Source organism: Pyricularia pennisetigena (genome assembly GCF_004337985.1).
Source record: "Pyricularia pennisetigena strain Br36 chromosome Unknown Pyricularia_pennisetigena_Br36_Scf_13, whole genome shotgun sequence".
In the NCBI taxonomy this organism is placed as follows: domain Eukaryota; kingdom Fungi; phylum Ascomycota; class Sordariomycetes; order Magnaporthales; family Pyriculariaceae; genus Pyricularia; species Pyricularia pennisetigena.
The window spans coordinates 593,914-619,664 of record NW_021940925.1 but is presented as its reverse complement, the minus strand read 5'-3'; the positions used below and the strand labels follow the sequence as shown (position 1 = coordinate 619,664).

The 25,751-nt window shown below is 49.7% G+C and overlaps 1 protein-coding gene across 1 annotated transcript; it reads right to left on the bottom strand.

Annotated features, from left to right (window-relative positions):
• Positions 1-2,771: 2,771 nt before the first annotated feature.
• PpBr36_11127 (uncharacterized protein) lies at positions 2,772-6,439 on the bottom strand (the record flags this gene model as incomplete). The annotated part of the gene is made up of 7 exons (XM_029898230.1): positions 2,772-2,875; positions 3,193-3,292; positions 3,338-3,815; positions 4,029-4,235; positions 4,921-5,069; positions 5,466-5,702; positions 6,404-6,439. The coding sequence occupies 7 exons, from the start codon at positions 6,437-6,439 to the stop codon at positions 2,772-2,774; spliced, it is 1,311 nt and encodes a 436-aa protein (XP_029743496.1).
• Positions 6,440-25,751: the final 19,312 nt, after the last annotated feature.

Here is a 25,751-nt window from a genome sequence, read left to right as displayed (position 1 = left end):
TTACAACCGTTGAACAGCAAAACTGGTTTACAAATCCCAGGTGACGTCGATAAGCTTCCTTTAACGGCCCAAAAACCGATAAATCCAACGGTTGAAGAACGTGCGACGAATGAGGAGGTAAATATAAAAGCTGAATATTATTTTGGAGGCAAACAAGCATAAACTCGTCGCTGACGTGTGATCCGTGGCCGTCGAGAACTAATAAACGCTTTTCAGGAGTTAAAGGTTGGGTATTTGGAATAAACACCTTTTTTAACCATTCGATACCTGTTTCATTATTTGTCCACCCGTTTTCTGTTGCATGAAATTGCCAGGTATCGAAAGGACTTAAATCAGCTGGAAACCATTGTTGCTGTACGTTTTTCCCCTTAAATATAACGAGGGGAGGTATAACAGCCCCCGTAGCTGATACACATTCGATTATGCTCGTCCAACCCCGCGTTCCAGGCTCTTTTCGCTGTAATGGCCGGATTTTATTACGCCCTAACACCAGGCCATTAGATCCTTTGCCTTCCATTATACCTGTTTCGTCCATATTCCAACGGTTGGCCGGTTTTATAGTATCGATAACGGGATTTTTCAAATAGGACCACCAAGATTTAATTACCTCGGTTGTAGCCCCATTAACCCGGGCATTTTCTATTCGCCGGGGCCTTTGGGTTTTCAAAATTGGATATCGGGCTATAAAACGGCTAACCCAATGTTTCCCAAGGCTTTTTCTTTCTCCGGCGGCCTGAAGAATTCGTTCCGCAAAATAGCGTAGTTCTTGATGCGTTGGCGGAAGGCCTAACGCGGCCTGCGCAAGTACCCAATCTGCCAAATAGGTCTCCTGCTCCTGTGAAAGCCTTTGACAAAATCTTTTCGCTTGTTGAATTGACTGGGCCCCCTTTAAACGATCGTGAAGGGTACTCCGAGGAATACCCCATTTTTGCGAGGTTTTGTGAACTGATTTGCCATTTCTTATGTCAGAAATGGCAGCAAGAAGCTGATTTTCAGTGTACTGTTTCATTGGAAAGTTTGGAGCAAGAATCTTCAAAATGCAAGTTCTAAAGTGAAAAATTCGTCTAGATATTTATAAAATAAAACAAAGGGTTGACGTGGCTGAGTAGATATTTTTAGGGGCCGGACTTTAGGGGGGTCGGAGATGTGGAGCCCAACGTTACCTTGATGCCGTATGAGACTTGCTCTGGTTTAGGGTTGTTTGAGTCGTGAGGCGCTTGGATAGACGCTTTCGCCTTTTGTTTGAATAAGCTTGAGAAGTAGGAAATCATTGGTGCAGATAGGATAATATCGATTGGGTATAACGTTCAAAGTTTTAGATAACAGAACACAAGGTGAGAAGTAACCAAGGAATTGTGGCCGTATTTGTACAGTTAGGAGCATAACCATCTTCCTCTCAGCAAAACAGATTGACTTTCTCTACTTGCCCCATACGGTGTCAACTAGGACTGCCTTGATGACTGAGCACCTATTCGACCTCTGAAGGCGATCACGAGGCTTATGTCAACGAAAACGTTCCCCTGGAAATCAGGCTAAGTAGTCTGCTGACCCTTTCGCACTGTAGCAGTGGATCTTCGGTTAAGTAGCCAAGTGGAGCATTTACAGCTGCTTCGAGATACCTTCGCAGATGGATAAGTTAACTAGAGCTAAGAGTGGATGTTTACAGCAGCCAAAACTAGATGCTTCTCCATCTTGGCAAGTAGACTCGAGTAGCCTTCAGCCGTCCCCACATTACAAAGATTCAATGTTTGTATTGAAAGTGGAAAATACGATCGTGTCCGGCTCCGCCGATTGCCTTCAAATTTGATCGCTCCCCAACACGTTCTTAGTCGGATTGATTGCCCTCTCATTCTTGAATCAATCCGATCCTATTTTTCCCGTGCACCTGCCCTATCTAATTGCCGGTTCCCAGTCGTTTTCTCCCAAGTGAAACCCCAACCCTCCGTTGCCCTTTGGGCTCAAACATCATTGTTGTACTCCGGTGTCACTTTTTTTGTAACGAAATCAGGCTTAAAATAACGCAGCTACCGGCTTACGCCGCACGATTGAGCAGCTTAGTTTGATTTCAGAAGATTTGACTTGATCTACGATCAAGCTTTGGGCCTGATTTGACGTCACATTTATAGGAGCCCCCTCTACTAGCACTTCTCCTATTATTGGTACTATCCTAGGATTCGCTTAGCTAGGACCGATGGATATACAGTGGCTACAAGAACATGTTCTCCACTGCGTGTGAAGGATGTAGAAGCTTGATCTATGTCGTCCACAGGAAGATGGTTTGCTTCTGACAGTACGGTTGCTCAAAGTGACAAGGGCTGGGGCCCTAAAGCGCTGGTTGGATTAACGTCGCGATAATCGTTAATTCAAAGAGGGTTGTCGTCATTAGTATGTGCTGTGCTAGAAATATGTACTATCCGAGTCGGCGAGCACCAAAACGTTCCGGGATTTTATCAACCGGATTTTATCGTTCGCTTTGTAAGAAAAGCAATAGGTCCGACCGATGCTTTCAATGTCCCTCTTAAAGGAAAACTGAAACCAAGAAAGCCGAGACATCGCCAAAGAAATCCAAACGGAAATATGGGCCGTGTCATCACCCGGGGCAACTTAGAAGTCAAGGGCCTAGCATATCACTATCGGAAATATCATAAACTTGGATTAATGGTCGATTTTGAATATAGAAAGCAATGCGTAGCGTTGTACCAATCTTGACTTCTCGCATGATTTGCAGCGGTGTAGTTAACAACCCGCATTTTTGGGATGCATCGAAGCATTCAAGCTGCAGGACATAGCGCTACCATATTGGCCAGCGGCTGAGGGAGTACGGTGTATCTGATCATACTCCATAGCCTTGAAAGAACACTCTTCTCCGGAGAATCTGTGACCAGCTCATGCTATCGAATATCAGCTACAGCACCATGGATAAGAGTATCAGCCGCAGTGAAGACATACTCGACAGAGCTGATCCAACGAGACGCCACTTTCGATCAGAGCAAAAAATTCCATGGCGCATGGATGCCACAGCTTTGGTTCCGTGACACCGTCGGTGGTTTTCTGGACCAGGCTAGAAGTAATCGACTTCAGCCAGGAAGTCCGGAGCCTGATCTGGTCTTCTGTCCAGTCGCGTAGGTTGAAGCTTCCTGTGATTGTCCGGTCAGCACAACTCATCAGCGGTGAGCGCTTGTCTCAACAGACCTATCTGGAGGCAGCCGTTTGGCCTGAACCTAATGTCCGCACACTCGAGGTCCAGGAGCCCTACCCCGTTTACTTCGAGGTAGAGGAGTCCTTCAAGAATCTACAAGATCAGCTTCGTGCTGGATCGAGGTCCAGAGGAACTCACCTGTTTCACTATGGCCCCTAGCTCTTTGATCTCGAGGGAGTGCTGGCTTCGAACTAAATCCTGGAGGGTGTGCTCGACCAGCTCGTAAACAAGGTACATAGACGATGGTTGCTCGTAAACTTCGAGAATGGGGACGAAAAGAATTGGAGCGGACTGAAGCAGCAGCAGACGATTGGCAGTGGCTTCTTTGGAATGCTCTACAATCTTCTTGATATGAACTCTGGCATTGCCTTTGCTTCGCTTCTGTGCCACAATGCATGAATGTCGGGGTGTTTTGTAAGATACATCGACATGTTTCTCATACACAGACCAAGGAGACTCCTTGATGAAATTCAGAGTATAATGTCTCTTCAGACGATTGCCCCTTTTTGTTTCTGGAGGGCGTGGACTATCTTGTTCTTGTTGGACATCTCTAGTCGGAAGGTTTAGAGGCGGCGGTACTGCCGAGTCCTCTAGTCCTAACTGAATGACTGTAGTCCTATGCATGACCAGAGTGAAAAGTCACTTCTAGTAGTCAGCTGACTTAAGCATCTGGAGTTTCGTGTGGATGTCCGGATTATCCGCGGCTTACAGCATGGAGATAAATATGATTTTCATGAATATCGGGCGATTTCTAATGCTTGGAAGAACCCCTATTAGCATTCTGATATGGTGTTGTCCCGAACAACCGGACGCGCGCATCCTTGCGTACGTGGGTAGCCCGGTGTGGGCGAAAATCGCAACTTTTGATGTGGACAAACAAGGCAGCTTGTGGATTAGCGACTGGGTGGAGACTCTGTATATTCTGCGGTAGCACGTGGCTGCGTCGGCTCGGTGTTGCCTCTTTGCCGCCTCTCGGCGTCCTTCGCCCTTTTTGAACCCCTCGCCCCTCTCGCCGCACTTTTCCGCGTTTCGTTGCCTAGCATACCATTAATGCTCTGGTACATCAACCGCATTTTTTGCTGCAAGGGGTATTATATCTGAGTGACTTATCAATACATCAAGCCTTCGGAAGTGACGCCTCCTAGGTGTGAACTGGCACAAGCCTGGATTTGATGTGGCGTGCACGTGCCAAATATCACGTGATGCACACCTTCTGGTTAGCCTAATCTTGATGATATGCCCCGCGGAGGTCGGAGTGGCAGAATCCGCGGGCGGTGTAGGGGGCTATTGAGACATCTTGCTGTGGTCACTGTCACGTAGTATTGAGATTGATTCCACGAGTTTCATTTCTATTTTACTGCTCCTTGACTTTCTGACCGGCTGTTGCGGCTAGAGGAACGATGCGTTCGGCCACGGCAAACCCACAAACAACAGATGACATACCCGTGTCAGAGCACCGACAACGCGTTTCTATCAACCGACTCCTTGTCCCAACTACTAGCTTGGACAGTTACATTTCAGATGAGACCGAGGCTGTTGTTCAGCAAAGGCCAAGTGATGTCGTTGGAATCTCGGCAACAAGGACCCGATATCTTCATCGCACAAAACCGCCGGCGGTCACCTCTTGATGGCGACCGCTTTGATGAGCGGCATCACCACGAGTGCAGCTGCAGACGCGACTACTAAACTGTCCACGCAGTAGACTTGATATCACCACCCACCGCCACCCACCGCCACAGAAGTGCCGCCGCGCCGCCCGCGGGCTGCTCACCCGCCGAGTCCTGAGCAGCCTACTTATCGAGAGGGCGCAGAACTGCGATTTATCGGCGACCACAACATTTCGTGATCTGCGGAACTTAGCCCGAGCGGTCTGCAAGAGTGGGGTGATCAGCAAAACGGCCATTCTGTTAGTGGAAACAAAGATTAGACCCACTTTATACTCTCCTGCAACAAGTACTGGACGGAGATTGCCGCCTGTGGATACTGATGACTGAGAAAGTTAGACAGGTTCCATGAAAGACATGGGCAATTAGGCTCACAAATAAAACATGAGCGACTCGGTTTCGTTCCTTGTGTGATTATTGCCATTCGCCATCCTGCTAAACGTCAATTGCTTGTCGCTCAAAAAACTCCGTGTAACGACTGACTCACTTTTGCACGAGGGTCAAAAACAGCCCAAATCTTCACAACGTTAGCTGGCACAGTTTTGATAGAGTCCATGGCATCGTAGTATTGTTTTGCAGAGCTTACATTTCTATAAGCAAACCTGGTGGAGGGCGTTCGGATCGAGTCGATTCTGATGCGGCCCACGTGGCAGTCCTCGCAGCGTATCGATATTGACCTCGAGGAGTCTGGCTTGGTTGGGCCGAGCAGTTTTCGGCCGGAGAATGGAGCCCATGATTATGAGGAGCTTCCTGGTCCCGTCGCCCGCCATAAGACTGCACCAGTTGTGGAAGAAGGGAATCAGAGCTGGACCCTTGCCTAGAAAGAACTTAGTCGAGCGCTAAAACAGCATTGTTGAATCTTTAGAGCAAATCTTACAGTCGTGCTTGGTCCAGTTCAAAGTTTTGTGGAGGGTACGATTCTGGTAGGGACAACGGACCAGTCACTGCATCGAGTTGAGGTCGCCAAGTCGGACTGTGCGGGATGTATGGGATTTGAGGATAGAAGCCACGGTATTGGGCGTCATGCAGTTGGTCACCACAAGGCTGATCGCAATGCGGAAGAGCGATTTCGGAGCCAGGCCCGTGCGTAGAACTAGAAAGAGCTTAGTTGAACGGGTCAATCTTGACTATGCTGTTCCGGGGAACTTACTTCCCATAGTGGGAATGACTGTTTGGCGAAAGAACGGGGTTGTCCGTGTTTGCCGGCGGAAGAGGCCAACCATACGAATTGTTCATGGTCTCAAGTAAAAGAAGAGATTATGTGATGGTAATGAGAACAGTCCAACCAAGCTGCGCAGGTTGTCTTTGGTTTAAATACTTGAGCATTCCCCAGAAATGCTGCTACTTCGTCGCGTTCATTGTGTACCGGTGCTATGGAACAAATGCTCCTTGTGGTCTAGGTCCACACTCGTCGGAGCATCTTCGCAGCAGGAGCAGAGCAAACAAGACAAGGGAGGGTACAGTACAGACCAAGACTGCAAGCTTTGCTGGAACGATCCAAGTGATTTGAGCTTTCTATTGACGTCAGCAAGGATCGTACGGATGCTGACCAGACTGATCCTAGCCGCGATTCCATATCCTGTGTGATCAGTCTTGTGCGTTGGTGACTGTTCTTCTCCGTTTCACTCCAGGAGCAGTACCGACCGGTCGGTAGCGAAATGAGGGCTTTATGAATATGGGGGAAAATTGCTTTGTAATTGACAACCCCTGCGTTGCTCTGTGATGCGTACCGACAGCTTGGTAGCGAAATAAGGGTTTGGTTGATTTGGAAAATTTCCGGGCATGTCCGGGGTAGAAACCCACTTTCCCAGCCCCTTCTGCGTTGGTGCGAACCAATCGCCGTACCATGACGCAGTCAGGCGACCAATCCAGCACAGGTGTTGGTCGTTCGATAGACCGTGCGTTCTGTTGGTCGGCTTTCTCCACCCTCTATCAACACACCGAGTCAGTTCTTTCCTTGTGGGCAGGAATCTAATTCTTTCCCGTAAAGCACGGAAGGACAACATGCAAAATAAAGTGGGCTGACTGGCGCTTGCGGAGCCAGTGGCTGGAAGAGCCCACTGCGACGTGCTTACCGCGTCTGAAAAGAAGTAGGATTGATGTCATCAGGTGTACAGTACAGCAGGACGGAGTGGACAATAACGGTCTTTGGGCTGTTTTCTTGGCTCGTTTTGTAGGCATAGTTTGTAGCAAACTCCGTAGGCTCGGCTTGTTATCTTTGCCGTCCGCAGCCTCTGGCGAAAGCCAAAGGCCGCTGCGAAATACGGCTAGGAAAAGTGGGCGGCAAAGCATGCAGCAGCGGAAAGCAGTGTCGGCATATCCAACTCATCGAGGTGAGGCTAAAGTAGCGTAATTCTGCTTCACTTGTGTGATGATGCAGGCCCAGTTAATCACCGCACAGCGCAATTACGGATGGGCGGAGAGCATAGTCCGGGCAGAGCTTCCTGCCTATTCGGGCGAAGCTCGGAGTTGTTGGTCCTCTGCTTTTCGCCCCGTCCTGTGGATCCTTGCTTCTCCCGGCAGATGATCCACTTGTTGGTGCTGGCGTAAATTTGCGCAGGGAAGAGAAGTCGAAGCGGATCAAGCTCCATCCAGCTGCGTGCTGAGCCTTCAGCTCATCACAAAAGCCCGCAATTGCTATAGTGTTCTGCTTTCGGGGTATCCCTGCCACTGGGGTATCACATAGTATTTTTGCGATCTTGTCACCGATATGCAACGCCCCGAAATCCGATAAACTTTCACCCTCTTGTCTAACCTGCAGCCAATAGTTACATCAAAACCGGGCTTTCGAGGGTGTTGCTAAGTGTATGACTCAGACCTGCCCAGTGGCCAAGTTTGCATCTAGTACGCCATGCATTATTGCATTATTGACAAGCGCGAGTTGACAGGAAACCCAGAGAACATTGGCACCCATTGGCTCCTTCTCCCCTACGCCTCGTTCACATAACTGTCCAAATGAAACCAACTTGGCAAAACAGCGCTTTTTTTCGCTGCCGATTAGCCATGAGATAGCAATGACAAGTAATAGATTATACACCAGCTACGTTCTCTGTGGAAAAGAATAAGTATTCATCATTGTGCTAATTACATATCTAAAAAAGATAACGATGTTGACATTATTTCTCGCGCTGCCGTTTGCGGCTTGTGATGTTTTGAGTATGCAGCACCCAAAGATCAGGGCATGTGAAGCCAAATGACATTTAGGGATTCAATATATATGATAACATAAAGCCAGTGTTAAAAGAGTAACCAAGACAAGCGTCCCAAGAAACGTGAATTTCCACGCGTTGCAAAGTCCAAAATCTGCCTCCAAGGTGGCAAATCTGGTTTCCAAATTGACAAGCTTAGTTTCCAACTCGGTCCAAGACAATCGCCTGGGATTGCTCGACACACCTCCTTCCTCGCTCGTGACTCGGTCGCTCTCTGTTCTATGATAATTTGGGTCTGTCAGAGTGGCGTAAAACGTACGGCCAACATCGGAATAAAGCTCTTTGTACCCTTCCAAGCTGTGAGTCGAAAGGTTTTTGGAAAACAGGTGCTTGCTTTGCGGTGTGTATATCCAAGTGTAGGCAGTCCCCTTGGTTGACAAGCGTACATCACCGGGGCTCACGGTTAGGTTCGTCTGCTTTTCTGGAACCGAGTCAGCTTTTGGTTTTCTCTTCATCCGGTTCTACTTACTGATGTGATCGGCTAGCTTCTGTCTGCATTTGGTATTCCATTCTTTCTTTTCACTGGAGGGACTCTGGCCGAATGACATTGTTGGCGGGATTTTGGCTTGGTTGACATGACTGCCCTTGAATCATATTGAATCGGAGACTCGAGACCTATATAAGAGCCAGACTAGGCTGGGCTGTGTACATTTGTACAAACAGACCACTTCCATACGGGGGGGACAATATTTAGTCTGACCCAACGCACTCAGGCAAGCAATAGCCAAAGTAGACGTTGTGAACTGCGAGAGATTGACGGATGTGGCTCCTCAACGTCTGGTCTGATATTTGCATAGTCGCATGAGTCATCTACCAAGCCAGAAAAAGCGCACAGTAGAATGAAAATGGCTTCCCGGGAGCACTTCCAGTCTAGAGCAGAAGCGGGATTTGTGAGATCCATTTTTATCCATGGGATGTACATAACATGGCTTCTCGTACGTCTCGCTCCCTCCTAAGATGCTTCTTTCCAACGTCCATCGGCTACCTAGCAGGATGACTTTACCCACTCTCAGAAGCCAAACCGCCTGTGTACACAGAAATTACACTTCCTGCTTGCCTGACTTATCGGAGACTGAAGATGACGATCTCGAAACTGCAAGTACAGAATTCTCCGCCTTCGGCAGCGACACGGACAACATGACCGACGGTTGGACAGATGATGAAGATGAGAAGCAGATCTTGGATGATATTGGGCGTGTCACGTCGTTGCTGCAAAAACTCGTTGCTCAATTGCGCAACGATGTTGCCCTGCTACAGCATAGCATTGGGGTTTTGGAGGGGTGTAGTGTCGCCATTGCGAAGCATGAATTGCCAAGTCAATCAGTGAACTGACCTAGTCCCACGAAGTCAGGTAGACGTTGGTTCAAGGGGACCAGAATCGGATGTGTAACGGGGTGATGACAGGAATGCGCCTACTGTAATACGAGTGAATTGTAGTGTCGTGAGAACGATTTGAGAATAGTCATTAGAAATACTTTCCAATCAAAGAAAGAAAAAAAATTGAGAATAGCCCCAGAAACCCAGTGTTGTCTCTAGATTATCGTGGTATGAGCGAAACCCCGTGACACCGGTGAGACAGTAAGCATGAGAATAGCTTCATTCGGGAGAGCATACAAACGATGAGAAGAGCGTGTTACCACTATTAGCTGCGTAGTCAATCAGCCGCTGTGGCTTTATGGAAGCGAAGTGAGCAGAGAAACAAGAATCAGATAAAATGGTGCCATATGCCAGGGATTCAACGCTCATTCGCAGCTCAGTACTGCGACAGCGTGGGAATAGAAGAAAACTTAGCTATAGGTTTCTGCAGCAGCCAACTAGCTCAAGAACTCGCGTGAGGTACTTTCCTTCCGGAAGCCAAAGCGGCCGAAGCGGCATGATTGGAAAGAAATCAATTAGAAACAAAGGACACTATCTAAATCTATCTAAAACTAAATGCAGTTAAAACGAAACGAATATTGATGTAAACCCATGGTCCCGTAGTCAACTGTAATTCCCTCAAATGCTTGTTCCGGCTTGTCCTGCGTTGTCATAAGGATCGGGCGATGGGGTTGGATAAGATCGTGCTTGATCATACTGCGGCTGCTTCTGCGCAGACGCAGGATCCTGGGATGAATTCTCCCCGTCCGCAAACATGAACGGGCTCTTACTCCTGGCCTGCGGAGACGGGGGCTCGATCTTGACGGCTGGAGACCGGTTCGCATCTGAAATAGCTGTAGACGTGGTCTCCATCCCAGTACCTGCCTGGGTTCTGGCCCAAGCATCTGGAGACGGGGTTTCCCATCTCTTTTGTGGGAGGTTTCTTTCTTCCAGTTCTCTGGATATTTCTGCTCTTTTCTCAGCTGTGTTGAGCATAGCCTTTTCTGCCTTGTCACGACTGCCAAATAATTTCCGAACTGTGCTTGGCACCTCCCAGGTTGTGTGAATCTTCCCTGTCACTGTATCGCGCCATGCGAGTTCTACCTGCATAGCCCATGGCATCAGCGAGACGTTGTTCTTGTTCTTCTTCCAATTGCCTCTGTCGAAGAAATATCCCATGTTGAACCGGTGTTCCGAAAGCTCTTGTTTATACTCGATTGCCACTGCTTTGACGGCCTCGACTTTCCAATTCTCCGTTTCTTTGTTCAATCTATCTTCGAACCGTTTTTCACACTCCAACCGTTTTACCTTTGATCTTTCTAGCCAATAGAGTCCATAATATTTCTTAAGCCGATACGTGGACCGTCCTCTTAGGAATATCTTTGTATCCCAACCTGGTGCTGCATGTGCCTCGGTCAAAGACGTGACACTTGTGAAGGTTTCTTCAAAATGCGACTCATCGACATAATACGGCTCCTGCTCATGTGTTGACTTGGTAGGACCTTGGTGGTCAAAGAGGTTGGCTGCCGGGCTTACAGAAGTTCCAGTCATGGGAGCGTCCTCTGGAAAGCTGTTTGTCACTATCGATGGAATTCCTAGGCTGGCAGGCGAATTGCTCGATTCCAGTCGTTGTATCTTGGGAGCCCTCAAGTCTTTACCGGAATTCCCTTCTTGTGTATCGGCTTTTCTCTTGCTTCCATGCTTTTCCTTGGCAGCATCAATACTCTTACCATCACTCTGAGGGGTAGTGTCTTGAGGGGCGGCATTTTGAGGGGCAGTGTTGGTAGGTACTTCCGGATGGAGCCGTGGAGATTTTCTTGGTCCTGCCATATTATGAGAAATGCGAGGCCTAAAGGCACAGTTCCACTTGATTTTGAGAATGGAACTGTGCAGCTCTGTTTTATGACAACTGTAAGCTGATTCTTGAGGCAGCGTCTTGGGTTCATAGCTTGCCTCCAAATCCGATGTTGAGCCTTCTCGTTGAGAATCGAAGCACAGCCATCTATAGAGTCAGGCTTGAAAATTAGCAATCTACAAAGCTGCAAAATAGACTTTTTGTGTAACGCTATTATCTCATTCGATATAGCCAGAACTTTGGTCTGTCAAAACTTAGGTCGCATGCTGTAGTTATCCTCTGCAAGGCCTTTGTGGCGAGACTGGCAACTCCATCGAAGATCTCAAAGAACGACGTGTTCCTGGTTTCAAGTTCACAACTGGCCTTTGATAAGTTCAAATGCCCATAATTCAAGCTTACAATACTGCGCAGTGTCACAGTACCGAACTCGCAGAACAAGGCGCGACTTATCTTGCCAGCATCTGACGGGCAACCCTTCAGATACCGTTACAGTATTATGGCTGTGCTTTGATACATCCCCCGTAAGTTTGCAAGCATGCTCTTGTTTCCACCTGGGCAGACCTGCCCAGTAGCTCTGACACATCGCACGCCGAAACCAGCGGTAACTGATAGGAGCATGCGGCTTCTCTGATCACGCTTGATATATTACTGACTGTCTGCAATCGATTAACGAGTCTGGACCTTTCAATGCCCCTCGTTCAACATTAGTGCCTCTCTGTTTCTTCGCTTCGCTGAATGGGCTGGAAAATGAACGGTCTCACAGTGATTGCTGCTATCACCGGGACCGCTCATGCCCAAACCATGGGTGGTGCCCCACAGAGCTCAGGGTCGTGCGTGAGCCATGCTCTCGCTGCTGGCTGCGACATCACCGTCAAGATACGCGCCGACAACGCTTCTTGCGTCTTCAAGCATCGCAGCGCGCATGTTGCGGTAAGCATGTGCCCCGTAGTCAACACACATCGCCTGGTCTCAGCCTTGCTCACCAATAACATTCATTGCTCCAGACGGCATCCCTCTTGCCCTCCAGGCGACCTGCCAACAACTCTACAGACAGTGCATCCAGATCTACATCCATAAACTCTACTGCGTTGGGCGTCATGAACATCCCGATTGCCACCGGCGCAAGCTCCCTTCCCATCGCTATGAATTGGACCTACGCGAGCACTGCCACCGGCGCAGTCATTCCAAAGCCAACAGCAGGGCAAAGCTTTACCGCTCGTCTTCCCGCCACTGCTGGAGCTGCAAGTCTCTCTTCTAGGAAGCTGGCCATGTTTGTTCTTTGTTCTTTGTGCTTTGCTGTAAATGGGCTCATTCTATCTCTTGTCCACATATGTTTTACGATTCTCCTTCTCCCAACTACCCATCGCGAGCTCTTCATTGAGTCCTAGCGTCATTGGTTCTTCATTTTCTTCTATTTCCAGATAATTAGAAATGCTAGCTCCGTAATACCAAACTTTGTCAGAGAATCGCTTGCACATCGGATTCTATGTCGGTTTACTGGCGCTTTCAAGCAGCCTGCTCAAGCTAGTCCAATCACATTATAGAGATAGAGCCACTCCCGGCAGAGAACTACGTGACGGTACAGTCGGCGAAGGTATTTCCTGCATGATCCTAATGATAATGAAAAGCTTTGCCATGGCTTTTGTATCTGCAGTTCCGTCGAATGACAGCGCCATCGGTACCCAATGTAGGCGAATCGGCCCGGGGCCGGTCTGGTAGAAGCTTGACTATGTCGTTCACCAATTCTTCTTCAACTGCCGAGTTTGCCAAAAAGTCCTCTTCGTTGCTGTCTTGCCCATAGATTAACGGGAGTGATTCAGCCTGATCTTTCTGAACCTCGACTTCAGCCTGGGTTTTCTTCGGTTTCCCATCCCCTTTGTGTTCTTTGTCACCATCGCCAAGAACGCTGTACCGCTGCCTTTCCGGACCCGTAGCGGCGGCTGTGGACTCTTCTGGACAGTCGTCTCGATCCGAGTCCGAGTCTGACAAAAGGAGAATGTTATGGCCTCTAAAGTCATAGGGTTGCAAGGTCCGTGGCCTAAGCGTGCGAGCCTTCCGACGCTGGTCGCTCAGATCGTTAACGAACGCACCAGGCGCAACATCTGGAAGTGGTCTTCCGTTGTCTTTCTTGCTGTCGGCCGAGAAAAAGACAAATTCTCTTAGTTCTCCAATCTTGGGTCCCCAGAGGCGTTTTTCTGCACTGATTTTAGATGAAAGCTTTTGAAGGCTTGCGCGCCACCGGTCCTTTGTGGCCATCTTATGTGACGCATACAGAGTCACGCCGCAGTGCGATAGGTAACAATGGAACATCTCTCGACATCTACGAATTCATGGTTCACTGTATTTATATAGACACGAAGCAAATAACTGCTTGTTGGTAGCTGTATGTATGCCGTAATCGCAGTCTACGTAGCCAATAAAGGTTGATCTGACTCGCCTGACCTTCGACCGTGAGGTAGGCTGCTCTTGCCATCACTAGTCGTCCCACATCTGTTTGCCATTTGCCTTTCTCTTTCAGCCTCTAAGGAAGTCATCATACTTTCTTTTCTTGCTGGTGCGCTTGTTTTCTACCTGCTGGGTCTCATTCAGTCTGTTCCATAGAGTGAGAATAAGCTGGTGCTTGGACCTTGCCTCGGTTCTTGCGGCAGTACGCAGCTTTTGCAAGTTCTCATTAGTCGATTTCAATTGACTGGTGGTCTCTATCAGGGCGTCCTTTGTCAGACACAGCTCCTGTTCTATCAACTCTTTGCTGAAGATCGTATCTTGAAGCTGCTCGCACTGATCGATCAACAAATTATGCATTCTCTCGTGTTCGACCTCGTCTTTCAGCTGCCAGCAAGGCGGCCTATCCGAGCACCCTTCCCTCGAGATCAAGTTGTTCATTTCGTTGGATATGAAAAAAGTAGCATTACCTGATATCATGCGCATTCTGTATACATATGCGATTTTTTAAAGCAGGTATCAGCTTCCATGACTGCCTTCCAATTTAGATGCGTCCAATCGTGAGCCACTTTCAGAATAGCCATGAACGCATTTGCCAGAAGGCTTGAAACCGAATATGGATATTATAAGCAGCATCTTAATTCTCAGATACAACACTATCTCATGGCCAGAAAGAAAGTTCCAGTTTCTTTTAGACCCCTCCTGCGCATCTGAGCAGCATTCATTCTTGTATCAGTGTACTCTGGCGAACTGACGTAAGGAAAGGCCGGTCCTTGTGCCCTGGTCAAGATCAGTCAAAGGAGAAAGCCCTTGTCTTCTCCTTCAAAATGGACTCGGTACTCCAACGTTACGCGCTGTGCATCGGAGGCCTGCTTCTTCTACTCTTGACTTCGCGATTCATCTACAGATACAGAGGCCATCTACACCCTCTCCAGACAGCCTTTCGGCTTCCTTTATCGCAATATGGGGAGACTCCCCATACCGATTGCTGTGTGGAGCCTCTGCTTCGTGGCTGCTAACATATTCATACTCTTCAAGAGTCCCACCCTCCGATCAGTCCGAGCTGGGTATTTGGTCATCTTCAACATCCAGCCTTTGCTTTTGGCCGTTCATTCGGATCTCCTTATTGATCTGCTTGGTGCTAGCCGTCATTCATACTTTTTCTTCCATCGAGCTGCAGCATGGACGACGGCCGCTTTGACAGCCTTTCACAGCATAGGCATGGTCCTCAACGGTCGCTCGTTTTCCTTTAGCAGCCTTAGCAATATTTTGGCCTTCTCTGTAAGAAATCTACTCTCGCGTCGAGCCTGTCTAACATCATCAACTGACCGTAAAAGGCTGCCTGTGCCGTCCAGCTTCTGATACTTGCGTCCTTCGGATTCTTCAGAAATCGGGTTTACGAAGTGTTCATCGTGCTACATTACTGCTTAGCGGCCAGTGCTGCTGTAGGTATTGCTTGGCACCTGCGGTCGGTCTTTGACTTTTCGAACCCCGGATATTTGGAAGTGTATTGCGTTAGCTTTGTCACCGTTTTCTTAATCCTCTGCGTGTATCGTACTTGCTACCTCATATGCCGCAACCTGAAAGGGGGGAGGCTGGCAAGCGTGTCCGTCAGGCCATCAGATCGTGATACAGTCGCGATCAAAGTGACTGTTAATTTGCCCCGCCCTTTGCGTGTTGCCGCCGGCCAGTACATCAATCTGACCGTCCCGTCGCTCGACGCGTCATCCTCTATCCAAAGCCACCCGTTTGTGGTGACTTCGTGGTCGAAAGATAGGCAAAAAAGCCTGGACCTTTTTGTCGAGCGCCGTCGCGGGTTTACCAGGAAGCTCCATCTGGCAGATAGTCAGGAAGGACGACACGCCATCGTCAGTGGGCCATTTGGGAGACGTGTTTCACTGCTGGAGTTCGATTTCGTGCTGCTGCTGGCGAGCGGCTACGGCATTGCTGCTCAAGCAGCTTACCTCAGAGAGCTAGTATCCGGGGGAAACAGACAAAAGGCCCATCTTGTCTGGCTCATCTCAAAGCGAGGTGAGTTTGACGATGGAGTACCGTATCGGCCATGTCAGCGCTAATCATTCCCAGACATTGTCAACCCGGCCGGCAAGTGGCTTCTCAACCCGGTCCTTGATCAGGACACCAAGAAGGCAAGGTCTATCCTCACCCTTGTGCAGACCCAGCTAACCGGACTTCAGATGATCTTGATCTCCATTTTCGACAACGTAGGGTCCTTGGAAGGCACCCCTTCTGCCGCTGACTCGACGGTGGCGAAGACGTTTGGCGGTCGAGCAAGACTGTACAAAGGAAAGCCGGACCTCAAAGCCATCATCAGAAAAGGCATGCAAGATTGTCTCTGCGAAGAAAGAAGTCGAAACGGACGTCTGTTGTTACTCGGTGAGTTTCTTCTCCTGCAACATGCATGAGCCAAACTAACTGGACCAAGTCTCTGCCACTTTGGAAGCCAGACTCCACGTGAAGCGGGCTCTACGGAGCTACTTGAAAGAGCTAAAAGCTGGGTCAGATCCCAGGACAAGCTACGGAAGCTGCAATAATTCTATAGATGTCTCCATAGAAGAGCTGGACTTCCAGCCCGAGTAGTACTGTTTGGTCCCCTCCTTTTTTGCCTCAAGAAAATGCAGATACGTCAACCATCCTCTCGAGTCCGAGTGGCTTCCACTCCAGTAGTAAAACATCTTCAACGTGCTCCTTACAGCAAGGACAGGGCCCACAGTCTCTTTCCTTTCTGTCGGCCTGGCAGGCTCGGAACCATTCTCGGATGCAGACATCGTGGTACACATGGCCTGAGCTTGTCAGCCCTGCTCGTCCGGAAGGAGGAATCATAACTAACCGCATTTCAAAGCGACCATCTTTTCCTCGCCGTCCTCTTCTAGGCAAAAGCATCTGGTCCAGAATAGCCGAAATATGTTTTGTTCACCTAGCTCTTTGTGCTTGTGGCAGCCTCGGTTTGCGCAAGACGGGCAAATTGGCTGCGGCCGCACCTTTCTTAGCTGTTACGAATAATGTTGGTGGGTGAAGGGGAACACAACGTACACACCCGCAGCTGCTTAATGCAAAGCAGTTGTCGCTGGAGTTGAAAATTTGCGTGCATTTGGAGCATCGGAAGCCTGTATCCTCCGTCGTAAGGTCGACTAACATCCGCTGGTCTTGCGACTGCGTTGGTCTATGCTTCTCTTCCCGCCGGTGATAGCGAGAAGGCAAGGGTGGGGCGCTGTCGAGAGGCTGTCTCGGTGAGTCATTGTCTTGCTGCGATGCTGTAGCCCAAGTCGAAGAGTCGCTCGGCAGCTGGACTGCCCGCAACTCTCGCTGCAGGCTGTTGATGCGATCAACAAGATCTTGTTTCTCACGCTCGTATCGAGCCAGTCTGGTTCTCAACCCGTGACTCTTCTGCCTTTCCGCATCTAGCTGCCGCCGAGAACGCTCTAACCTCTGTTCACAACTTTGATTTGGCGGACGCAGCATATTGAGCTGGAGTTGGCGGCAACGGGCGTGTTACCGGGAAACGGTCTTGTCGGTTGGGAGCTGTGATTGTCGAGGACATGGTTGAGACGTAAGATGGGCGTCTGCGGTTTTCTCCCTTTGTTTCTTTTTGCATAGTATCCATCCGCGCTCTTTTGTACAGTGCTCCACCAATCACTCCTAAAGATGGTCTCGGATGCAAGTTCGGGTATGTCATGGGCAATTGGGTCCCACTTGTACAAGCCAGGAACGGCTTCAGCATTGCCATAACCGGGAGAAAGTGTTAGATACCTGGAGGCGGGGATGATGACACCAGAATTGGCGTTCTCTCTCAGTTTGGTTCAAAACCGGCGTAACGGCCCAACTGGAATCGTTTCCAGACTTTCGACTAGTTTTAGTGATCCGCATATATATCATCCGCCAAAACCACGGGTTTCTCAGCAAAGCATTCTCAGCACACACTACGTCTTTGCACGAGCCATGCAGTGGTATCAGATAAACCTAAATCTCCCTAGGAAGCCGATTGACCACCCGAAAAAAAGCCCCAGAGACGGCTGGCCAACCTGGAGATGGCCAGGAATACAGCTCTGCTGCTGGCTTGCTAGCATGCTCCTAGGTACGCATCTCGCGCACAAAACGCCAATGACGGCTCATCTGACACACCAGCATAGGTTACGATGTTAGCAACGTCGCAAACATTCAGGCCTCCGTCTATCATGCCTTTGGGCATGTCGAGCTCCTTACGTGGGTCGCGATCGGGTACACAGCGCTCAACGTCTGCATGATGCCGCTGTGCCGGAGGCTGTCTGCCTTTGGCAACTTGAAAATGCAGTTCTACATTTACACTCTAATATTTGCTGCTGGCGCGGCAATCGCTGGCGCCGCCCCAGACATCAACTGCGTCATAATCGGAAGGGCAATCACCGGTATCGGTGGCGCAGGGCTCTACCAGGGGTGAGCACCCCGTCTTTTGGGGTTAAGATGTTTGACTCTTGTTTGATTCATACTGACGGTCTCTGGAAGAATAATGCTGTACAACTTCAAGTTCTCGTCGGCATACGAGGCGCCCAGGGGTCAAGCCGTCATTGGGACTGGGTTCGCCATAGGTTTGGTGCTAGGACCAATCGTCGGCGGCGCCTTCGCTGAGAACCCCCATGCTACATGGCGATGGGTGAGTCTGCTCGGTCCCGCATGGATTGCAAAAGAAGCTGACAGCCGTTAGGCAATGTTTATCAACATACCCATTCTGGCTGTCCTTTTTGCCGGCTGGAAAGTCTTCCTCCCGCCTCTCTTCATATCCAAACAAACCGCATCACACGCCTGGGTCGATGTTGACTGGCTCGGCTGGATGCTACACTGCGCTTCCTTTCTAATGCTCTTCAGCAGCTTGATATTCTCTGGCTCGCACTGGCCATGGGATTCATACTCAGCCATCGTGGCCTGGGTCTTTGCCGGGCTCCTGTTCTCCCTGTACGCGGTGCAGCAGCACTGTGCATCTGGACGACCCGTAAGCATCGCATCTTCCCGGCCGACGCGCTAGGAGAGGTGCGCACAGTTCTTCCGGTAGGCCTGTCAACCGCCATGGCAGCTGCAGCGTACGGCATCACATTATACTACACTCCGCTGTTCTTCTCCTTCACCAGAGGCTTCGACCCTGTTGAGGCTGCCGTCCATTTACTTCCCTACATCGGAACCTTCGTCGGCATGACGGTCCTTTCGTCGGCATTGCTTCCACGCCTGCGACTCTACCCAGTTCTCTACGTGCTGGGTGGCGCGCTGATGATCATTGGCGGGGCGCTCCAGACCTCCATGACGGCCGACAGCCCCGTGGGTCTCGTGATGGGGAACCTCGCGCTCGTAGGTGCGGGAGTAGGCTTGATTTTCCAGCAGGGCGCCGCGGTGCTCAAGACCTTGGCACGGGGTGACGCAACCAAAGAGTCGGATCATGTTGTTGTCTTCTTGATCATGCAGCTGGGCGGAGTTGCTCTGTTCATGTCGGTTGGTGGGTGCGTATTCCAGAACCTGGGGTTCAAGTATGTCAGCGATGCTCTGGGCGATGCCGGCGTTCGGCTTTCCGATGCTGAAGTCAGGCAGGCGCTCGGCGGCCTGGATTCTGCGTTTCTGGGCCAGGCAGACCAAGGATTAGCAAGAGTTGTGGTCGAGGAGATTTCCAGGGCTATTGGGAACACATTCTTCATTGTTGTGGGGGCCGGTGCTGTGGTCTTTTGCCTTGCATTTGTGATGAAGTGGGAAAGGCTCGATTTCAAGCCAAAACCAGTGGCGACTGAGTTATCTGGACCACAGTCTTCATGATCCAGTTAACAGAACGAGCCTCAGTACAGGTGCTTATGTCTGCCTTGCACGGGTTAATCTGGCTCAGTAGCTCGGTAGCCCGATCGCACTGTCGCAATGGATATTTGACTAAGCAGCCAAATGGAATACACAACTGCTTCAAGGTACTTTGGCAGATGGGTAGTAACGGCAAAAAGTGGATGTTTGTAGCCTACAATGCACCCAACTCCGGATTTTCTTTCATCTCCTTAAGTAGACTCAAGAAGCATTGGGCCGAAGATCGAATGTCTATACTGGAAGCGGTAGATTTGCTCCAAACTGTATCTTAACATCGACTATGAACCAAATTCAGAGCAGCGGACAGATAATTCAAGTTTACTCTTCCTGGTGTCTGAGGGTTTCATGCTGCATGACACCAAGACCTAGTCAACTTCCAATTGCTGCTCTGTTATAAGATAACTTGAGCTAGCTAGTCCGCTGATTGGCTCGCACTCTCATAGTGAATTTTAGGAGACACAGTCAAGCGGGGCAACAGCCAGTTTTGGCCGTTGTGTTTGGGGCCTGTGTACATTCCCTAAAACCGGGTTGATCTTTTTCTCTTGGCGATTGGGGTTGTACGTCACATGAGCCATTAGTACACAACACCACTACTAAAAGTGTTCACTGCAATATTTGGCGAGGCCATTGCGCCTTTTACCGTATATGGTTTACGATAGCTAGGCTATACTGTGTTTCGATAGTTTCGTACTGTATGTGACGCTTCAAGTGTTTTTAAAAATTCGTTTGGTCAAAACAATCGTCCAATCTAAGAAGTCAAAGAAAACCTGACCCATGACAATTAGCAAACGGTGCCACAACGACGGAACGCAGAATGCTGGTTTTTGTGGCAGACACAACCCGCTACTGATTTGCAGCCATTTTCGGCTTTTGACGAATGCGGTACTAGGCCATTAACAGCCACAACTGGCTGCAAAGGCTACCCATACCACCTAAGGTTTGAGAGGCGTACGAGAGAATACTCCACAAACAAAGCACCATTGCTATGCACAATTCAGCTAGCGATAAGATATCCTCACCTATGCCGCGCTTGTTGGCTGAGAATTAATACAGACTACGAATCGGCGCTCGCATGGGCGACTTGACTTTCCATCAGGGCCGAAGGTATACGCCCTGGTATTGTCCACGGAGTCCAGGCCATTGTCGGACTTGTTCATGGTGCTAAACTAAATTGGCGATCGTTTGCCGGTATGGGCGCCATCTCACATCCCCGGTCGAGCGGCCCCATTTGGCGTTCAGTGACACGACGGTCACCTAATCCACAGCAACACTAGATCTTATAGATTATCCACACACTAGGCCACCACTATCTGGGCTTTGAACATGCGTCGGGAAGTGGTCATGCTTCGGTACTGAAAACAAAGGCACTTTACTCATAAGTTGCCTTCTTAAGTCCACACATCTATCATTATAAACCTTGCAACAAATAAATCCTCCAGTTCAAACCAGCCCCCGCAGCACAGTATCATACGGTTGTAGCTGTGGCAACCTCAACGCAAGGCTGATAATGCGTCAGCGCCGAACCCGGGGCTGAAAGTCGCCGGTGGTAGTCGGCAACATGTTTGCAGGAGTAATTTATATCACTTTCCCAGGTGGGACACGCATAGCCAACCCACTTGACTGCATAGGAGACGTGACCTTCTGCGTTCTCATAGTGTCCAAAAATCTGTTCTATTTCAAAATCTGACGAATAATTTGTAAAACTAGGCTTCTGGCCGGCTTCCTGCCACGTTCTAATCTGGAGGCCATCGTGATACACCCATGCGATTCCAGTCGGGCTCGGCCAGTCCCATTTGAGTGGATCCGGGTTGGAGTAGAGAACGCCGTAGAAGTCCCGATCGGCGGTCTGGACCAAAAAAAGAACTTGGAGGACCGTGGACCGTGAAGACCAAGGAACGTTTATGATATCACCTGCATACACCGACATTATAATAGCGACGTGGCAATGCTTCTTTTCGAGTCAGCTACGCCTTGACAGGGCTACTGTCGAAATTCCTCGCTTCTTCGCGGGGCAATGGCCATTAAATAGCCGCGGCAGTCTGTGGGAATGATGGGTTTGGCTGGTGAGTAGCATCTCTGGCAGCTAAATATCGAAATATGGCTCTCTGAGCAATGGGTACAGCTATGCTGAGCTCGGCGCGAGAAAATACCTATGGATGCAAAACCAGGGCCAAGACGGACTTCAAGATTCTGCTGTGAAGGCAGGCAGGCTCCGGCTCGAGACCGAAAGAGTTGCAAGAATGGCTTGCGAAACTCAGGTTTCTGCTTGTGATATTATTCAATTAGCGGACATCATATTCAGTGGCTCATTTAAGAAGCTGAAGAATCTCAATAAGCTAAATTTCATATCCGACCTTGCCACCGGGCTGTATCTCACCCGGCTGCTAAGGCGCCCGACATCTCAGCAAAACACTCCAATATCGCTGACACGCCTATTCCTGATGCCTGACGTGGGTTCGGCTGCATGCTCAAACATCGAAGGGTGTGAAGAAGTCCGAGGACGTCCTCTCACTCGAATAACTTCAAGAGAAAGATCAAAGTCAAACAACTGGCCTCGAGAAAGAAACGTCTCTGGCCCGGAAAGTCCCAAAATCCCAGGCGTCCCAATGCAAGTAAAGAAATTTATAGTACTGCAGCCTGCCTCTCAACCATAGCTACTAAGCATGAGAGTTCAGTTTCAAGCCTTGCCACCCGCTGATCCAGAGCAGTAGGAGAGGGCTGTGGCCAGATAATTATCATTGACCTGGTTGGCAATCGCGGGAGTGGCGTGCAAGTACAGGACCAGCACGTAGATGCGTCTAGTTAATGCGCCTTGACGGAAAATGATCGCGGGACCTTTGTGTATTTCTGTTGTGGCCCTGGTCATCACCAGCTACTCGCTGCTACCCTAGGAAGACTAGACAACAATATCATTCTGTTCTGCCACCCTGACTGCCCTCACCTACCGATCCAATCGCCCGTGACATCTAGCCCTAGCATCCCCGATGACGACTTTAGTTTGAAAACTGGTCCAGGTCAATCATGCTATCGAAGGCAGGATCCCATGAAGTCCCGTCGGACAGCTCCAGGTTAAAAGAAGAAAGCGATGGCCAAGGAAAAAAGTCTTTGAAAGCCTCATCGATAGTGTGGTTGCTGTAGGCGAAAGTTTCGTCATGGTACATGGGAATGTAGAAGAATTCTTCGTAAGAGACTTTCTGGGCAGTGCAAGCCTGGGGTTGGTCCTCAAGACTAGCTTCCTGCGGACAAACGGCATCGTGGAGATAATTCATGATGGCCTATGAACACCTGAAGTGTTCGAGTTGAATTGGGGCAGCTAAGCAAGTATAGAGTAGAAAAACTCCGGATGAGGGAGTTCTTGTTTCTGCCCAAAAGAGGCTGTACATCACAAGATGGCCAAACGTTAAATAATGAAATGCTTCAAGCCTGGTAGAAGCCAGCAGCAAACAGCAAAACATGGCGCTTGACTAGAGCAACAAGTTGATTTGGCCTGTAAGCAGTGGAAAAAGCAGCTAATCAGGCCTTTTCGATACAAAACCGAGCTATAGTTGTGTAAGGGTCATCGATCGCGTACTTTCTTGTCGTGTCTTTGTAAGAAGCGTGTATACCTCAAAATGACAAACCAATATTGGACTCAACCTTTCGTCTGCGATATGGCAACGACTCTTCAGAACACAAGCGAAGACGAGTCCGGACTGGTATGTACGAGCCTGGCAGCACACAGCCACAAGTGCTGACATAAAACAAGCTCAGGGCTCGGCGGCAACGAATGAATGTGCATCAATCCATCGACCTGCTGTACCAAGATCATACTAAGCTCCTTTACGCCAACTCTCGGCTATTCGATAGCTACAAATCGATTCTGCAGGAAAACATCAGGCTTAGGCAGTCCGCTCAGCTCAGATCCGCCCACGAATCCGATACAGACTCGGAGCAGGACTCGAGATCACAGGGTCAAGAACAGGTTCGAAAAAATACCAGCAGGCATCGACCATCCGAGGAACGGGTCGAGCAGCTACAAACAAGTAATCTCGAAACGGCTCTCAAGCCTAGGTTCGAGATTTGCTGTCCGCACTGCAAGTATGTTATAGTTACAGGTAAGAAGCAAGAGGGGGCCTACGCGCCCGCCAGCGATGGAGAGTATTCCAGCAGCGTTGACAACGACGATGAGGGGGCTCGGCTTGAGCCACCGGATCTGGATGTGTAGACAGACCCGCTGGTGGAAGCTGGATCTGGCGCTGGCTACGGCCCACAGTAATGGTGGATAAGCGTGGAGAAAAGGCCTGCCAAGGGTCTTGGCTTGCTTGGACAAATGCTACAATCAGCCATGGGATGCGGGCCAAGATTGCTGGTGGGTGGGTCTGGCCTAGAGCCAGTTCCAGCCTTCCATCGAATGCTGCCATCTGTAAAAGTCAATTTTGATTCAATCCAATTCTTGCCATCTGCAAAAGCCAATTCTGACTTAGTTCATCCAATTTTTGCAATCTGCCACTTTTGCCATCTGCTATAGCGAGTTCTCACGTCCAATATTAGAGGATCGAGTACGTGGTGGTTGTAGTGCACAATCACGCTCTGGATGAAGCTTCAAGTCCAAGCTGCGGCCTTGATGGACACAAGGACGGTGCTCTGACTTGGTAATCCAAGCTCCTTCCACGCGGATAGCTAGCACTAGCCCACTGAACTTATAGCTTGTATACTTGGCAATCATATTACGCGCGGTTCGCTTCCAAGGCTGCGCGGTTGTTTATGGCGTACGCATAGGTTGTGGCGGCTATATACACAAGATCTACTCCCACACTACTACTACTGATGTCCGGGGGAATTCCTCCAACAATGTATGCCTGGCTCTTTTCCTAACCAAACAACCAAACCATCAGATGCTTGTTGTCTCTCGGAATAGAGATGAACCTGACAAAAAACCTAGCTCAGTAGCACCCTGATCCTGTGCAACCTCCACATCATGTATTTCAAAGCTTTCCGTCAGTTCTGTGAGGCCCTGCTTCATTTTCTCCTGCATTTGCTTGAACGTCTCTTGATTTTGCTCCAACCTCTCCTGGCTTTGCTCTACCTTTCGAACGGTATCTAAAACGCCTTGCAGTTGATTGGTAAGACCTCCAATCCTGGATTTGTCAGCATACCTTTCCTAAGGTTTACCTGGTCTTCCGATGGTAAAAAGCGGCGCTTACATGGTTCTGACTTCGTTGATGTCACTCATCATTGCCTTGATTTCCTGGCCTTGAATCCCTTGAGGGACCTGCGCCGTACTGTGATTTGTTAGTTTTTGCTGCCCGCGGGAACTGAATGGGACTGCTCCCTCCTGCGATTCGCCTGCCTGAACAGGGTTGAACATCTTTTGGCCACTCACGTTGCTGAAGTTGCCGCTGCGGGAGCCACATAGCTAATGCCCTTGGTTTCAGCGCTATAATCGGTTTTGATACGGTATGGCAACGTACCGACGTCTGACCACCCTCTGAGGAGGATTTTGGACCCCAGCGCCCGACGCAGGATAGTTAGAGTGACTCTGGTGATATGACGGAAACATTGCTGTGATCGATGGATGGCTTTGGTCGGTCGTCTCGGTACGTGTCCAACAAAATCTGCAGGACGGAAGCCCAATTCCTATTATACCGTATGTATCAATTCCAACAAAAGGCAAGATAGGAGTCTGTCGACCTCCGCATCAAACAGACTGCTTGATCCAGAAGCCGCTGTTGGAAAGACAGGATCGAAGCCTGGCCCAACCCGACGACGACGGGCTCATGGATTGATGCAGCCAAGAGTAGCACCATGGGAAGGCTTGACCTACTGCGTTACATCGCCAAGTCGTGACTCGCGACCGGCGTCAATCCAAACAAGCCAAGACCGTGCTCCACAAATGGCGATGCAACGTCAGCCAGGGTCGGAACCAGGGGACAAGTGGGGGCTGTCCCTATGCGAGCAACCGGAAGCCGATGCGGGTGGAGTGCCAGGCAAGGATGCGTCTCTCGCAATCGCTTGGCATCCCTCCACCATGGGACGCTGCTGCCAAGTGGGCCGCCATCCCTACTTTTAAAGCTTGGCATATGCAGGCCCCGGCAAGGATGCGTCTCTCGCAATTGCTTGGCATCCCTCCACCATGGGACGCTGCTGCCAAGTGGGCCACCATCCCTACTTAGTCTGCCAGGCTCCCATGGCCAAGTATGGGTGACCAAGTGTGGATGGCC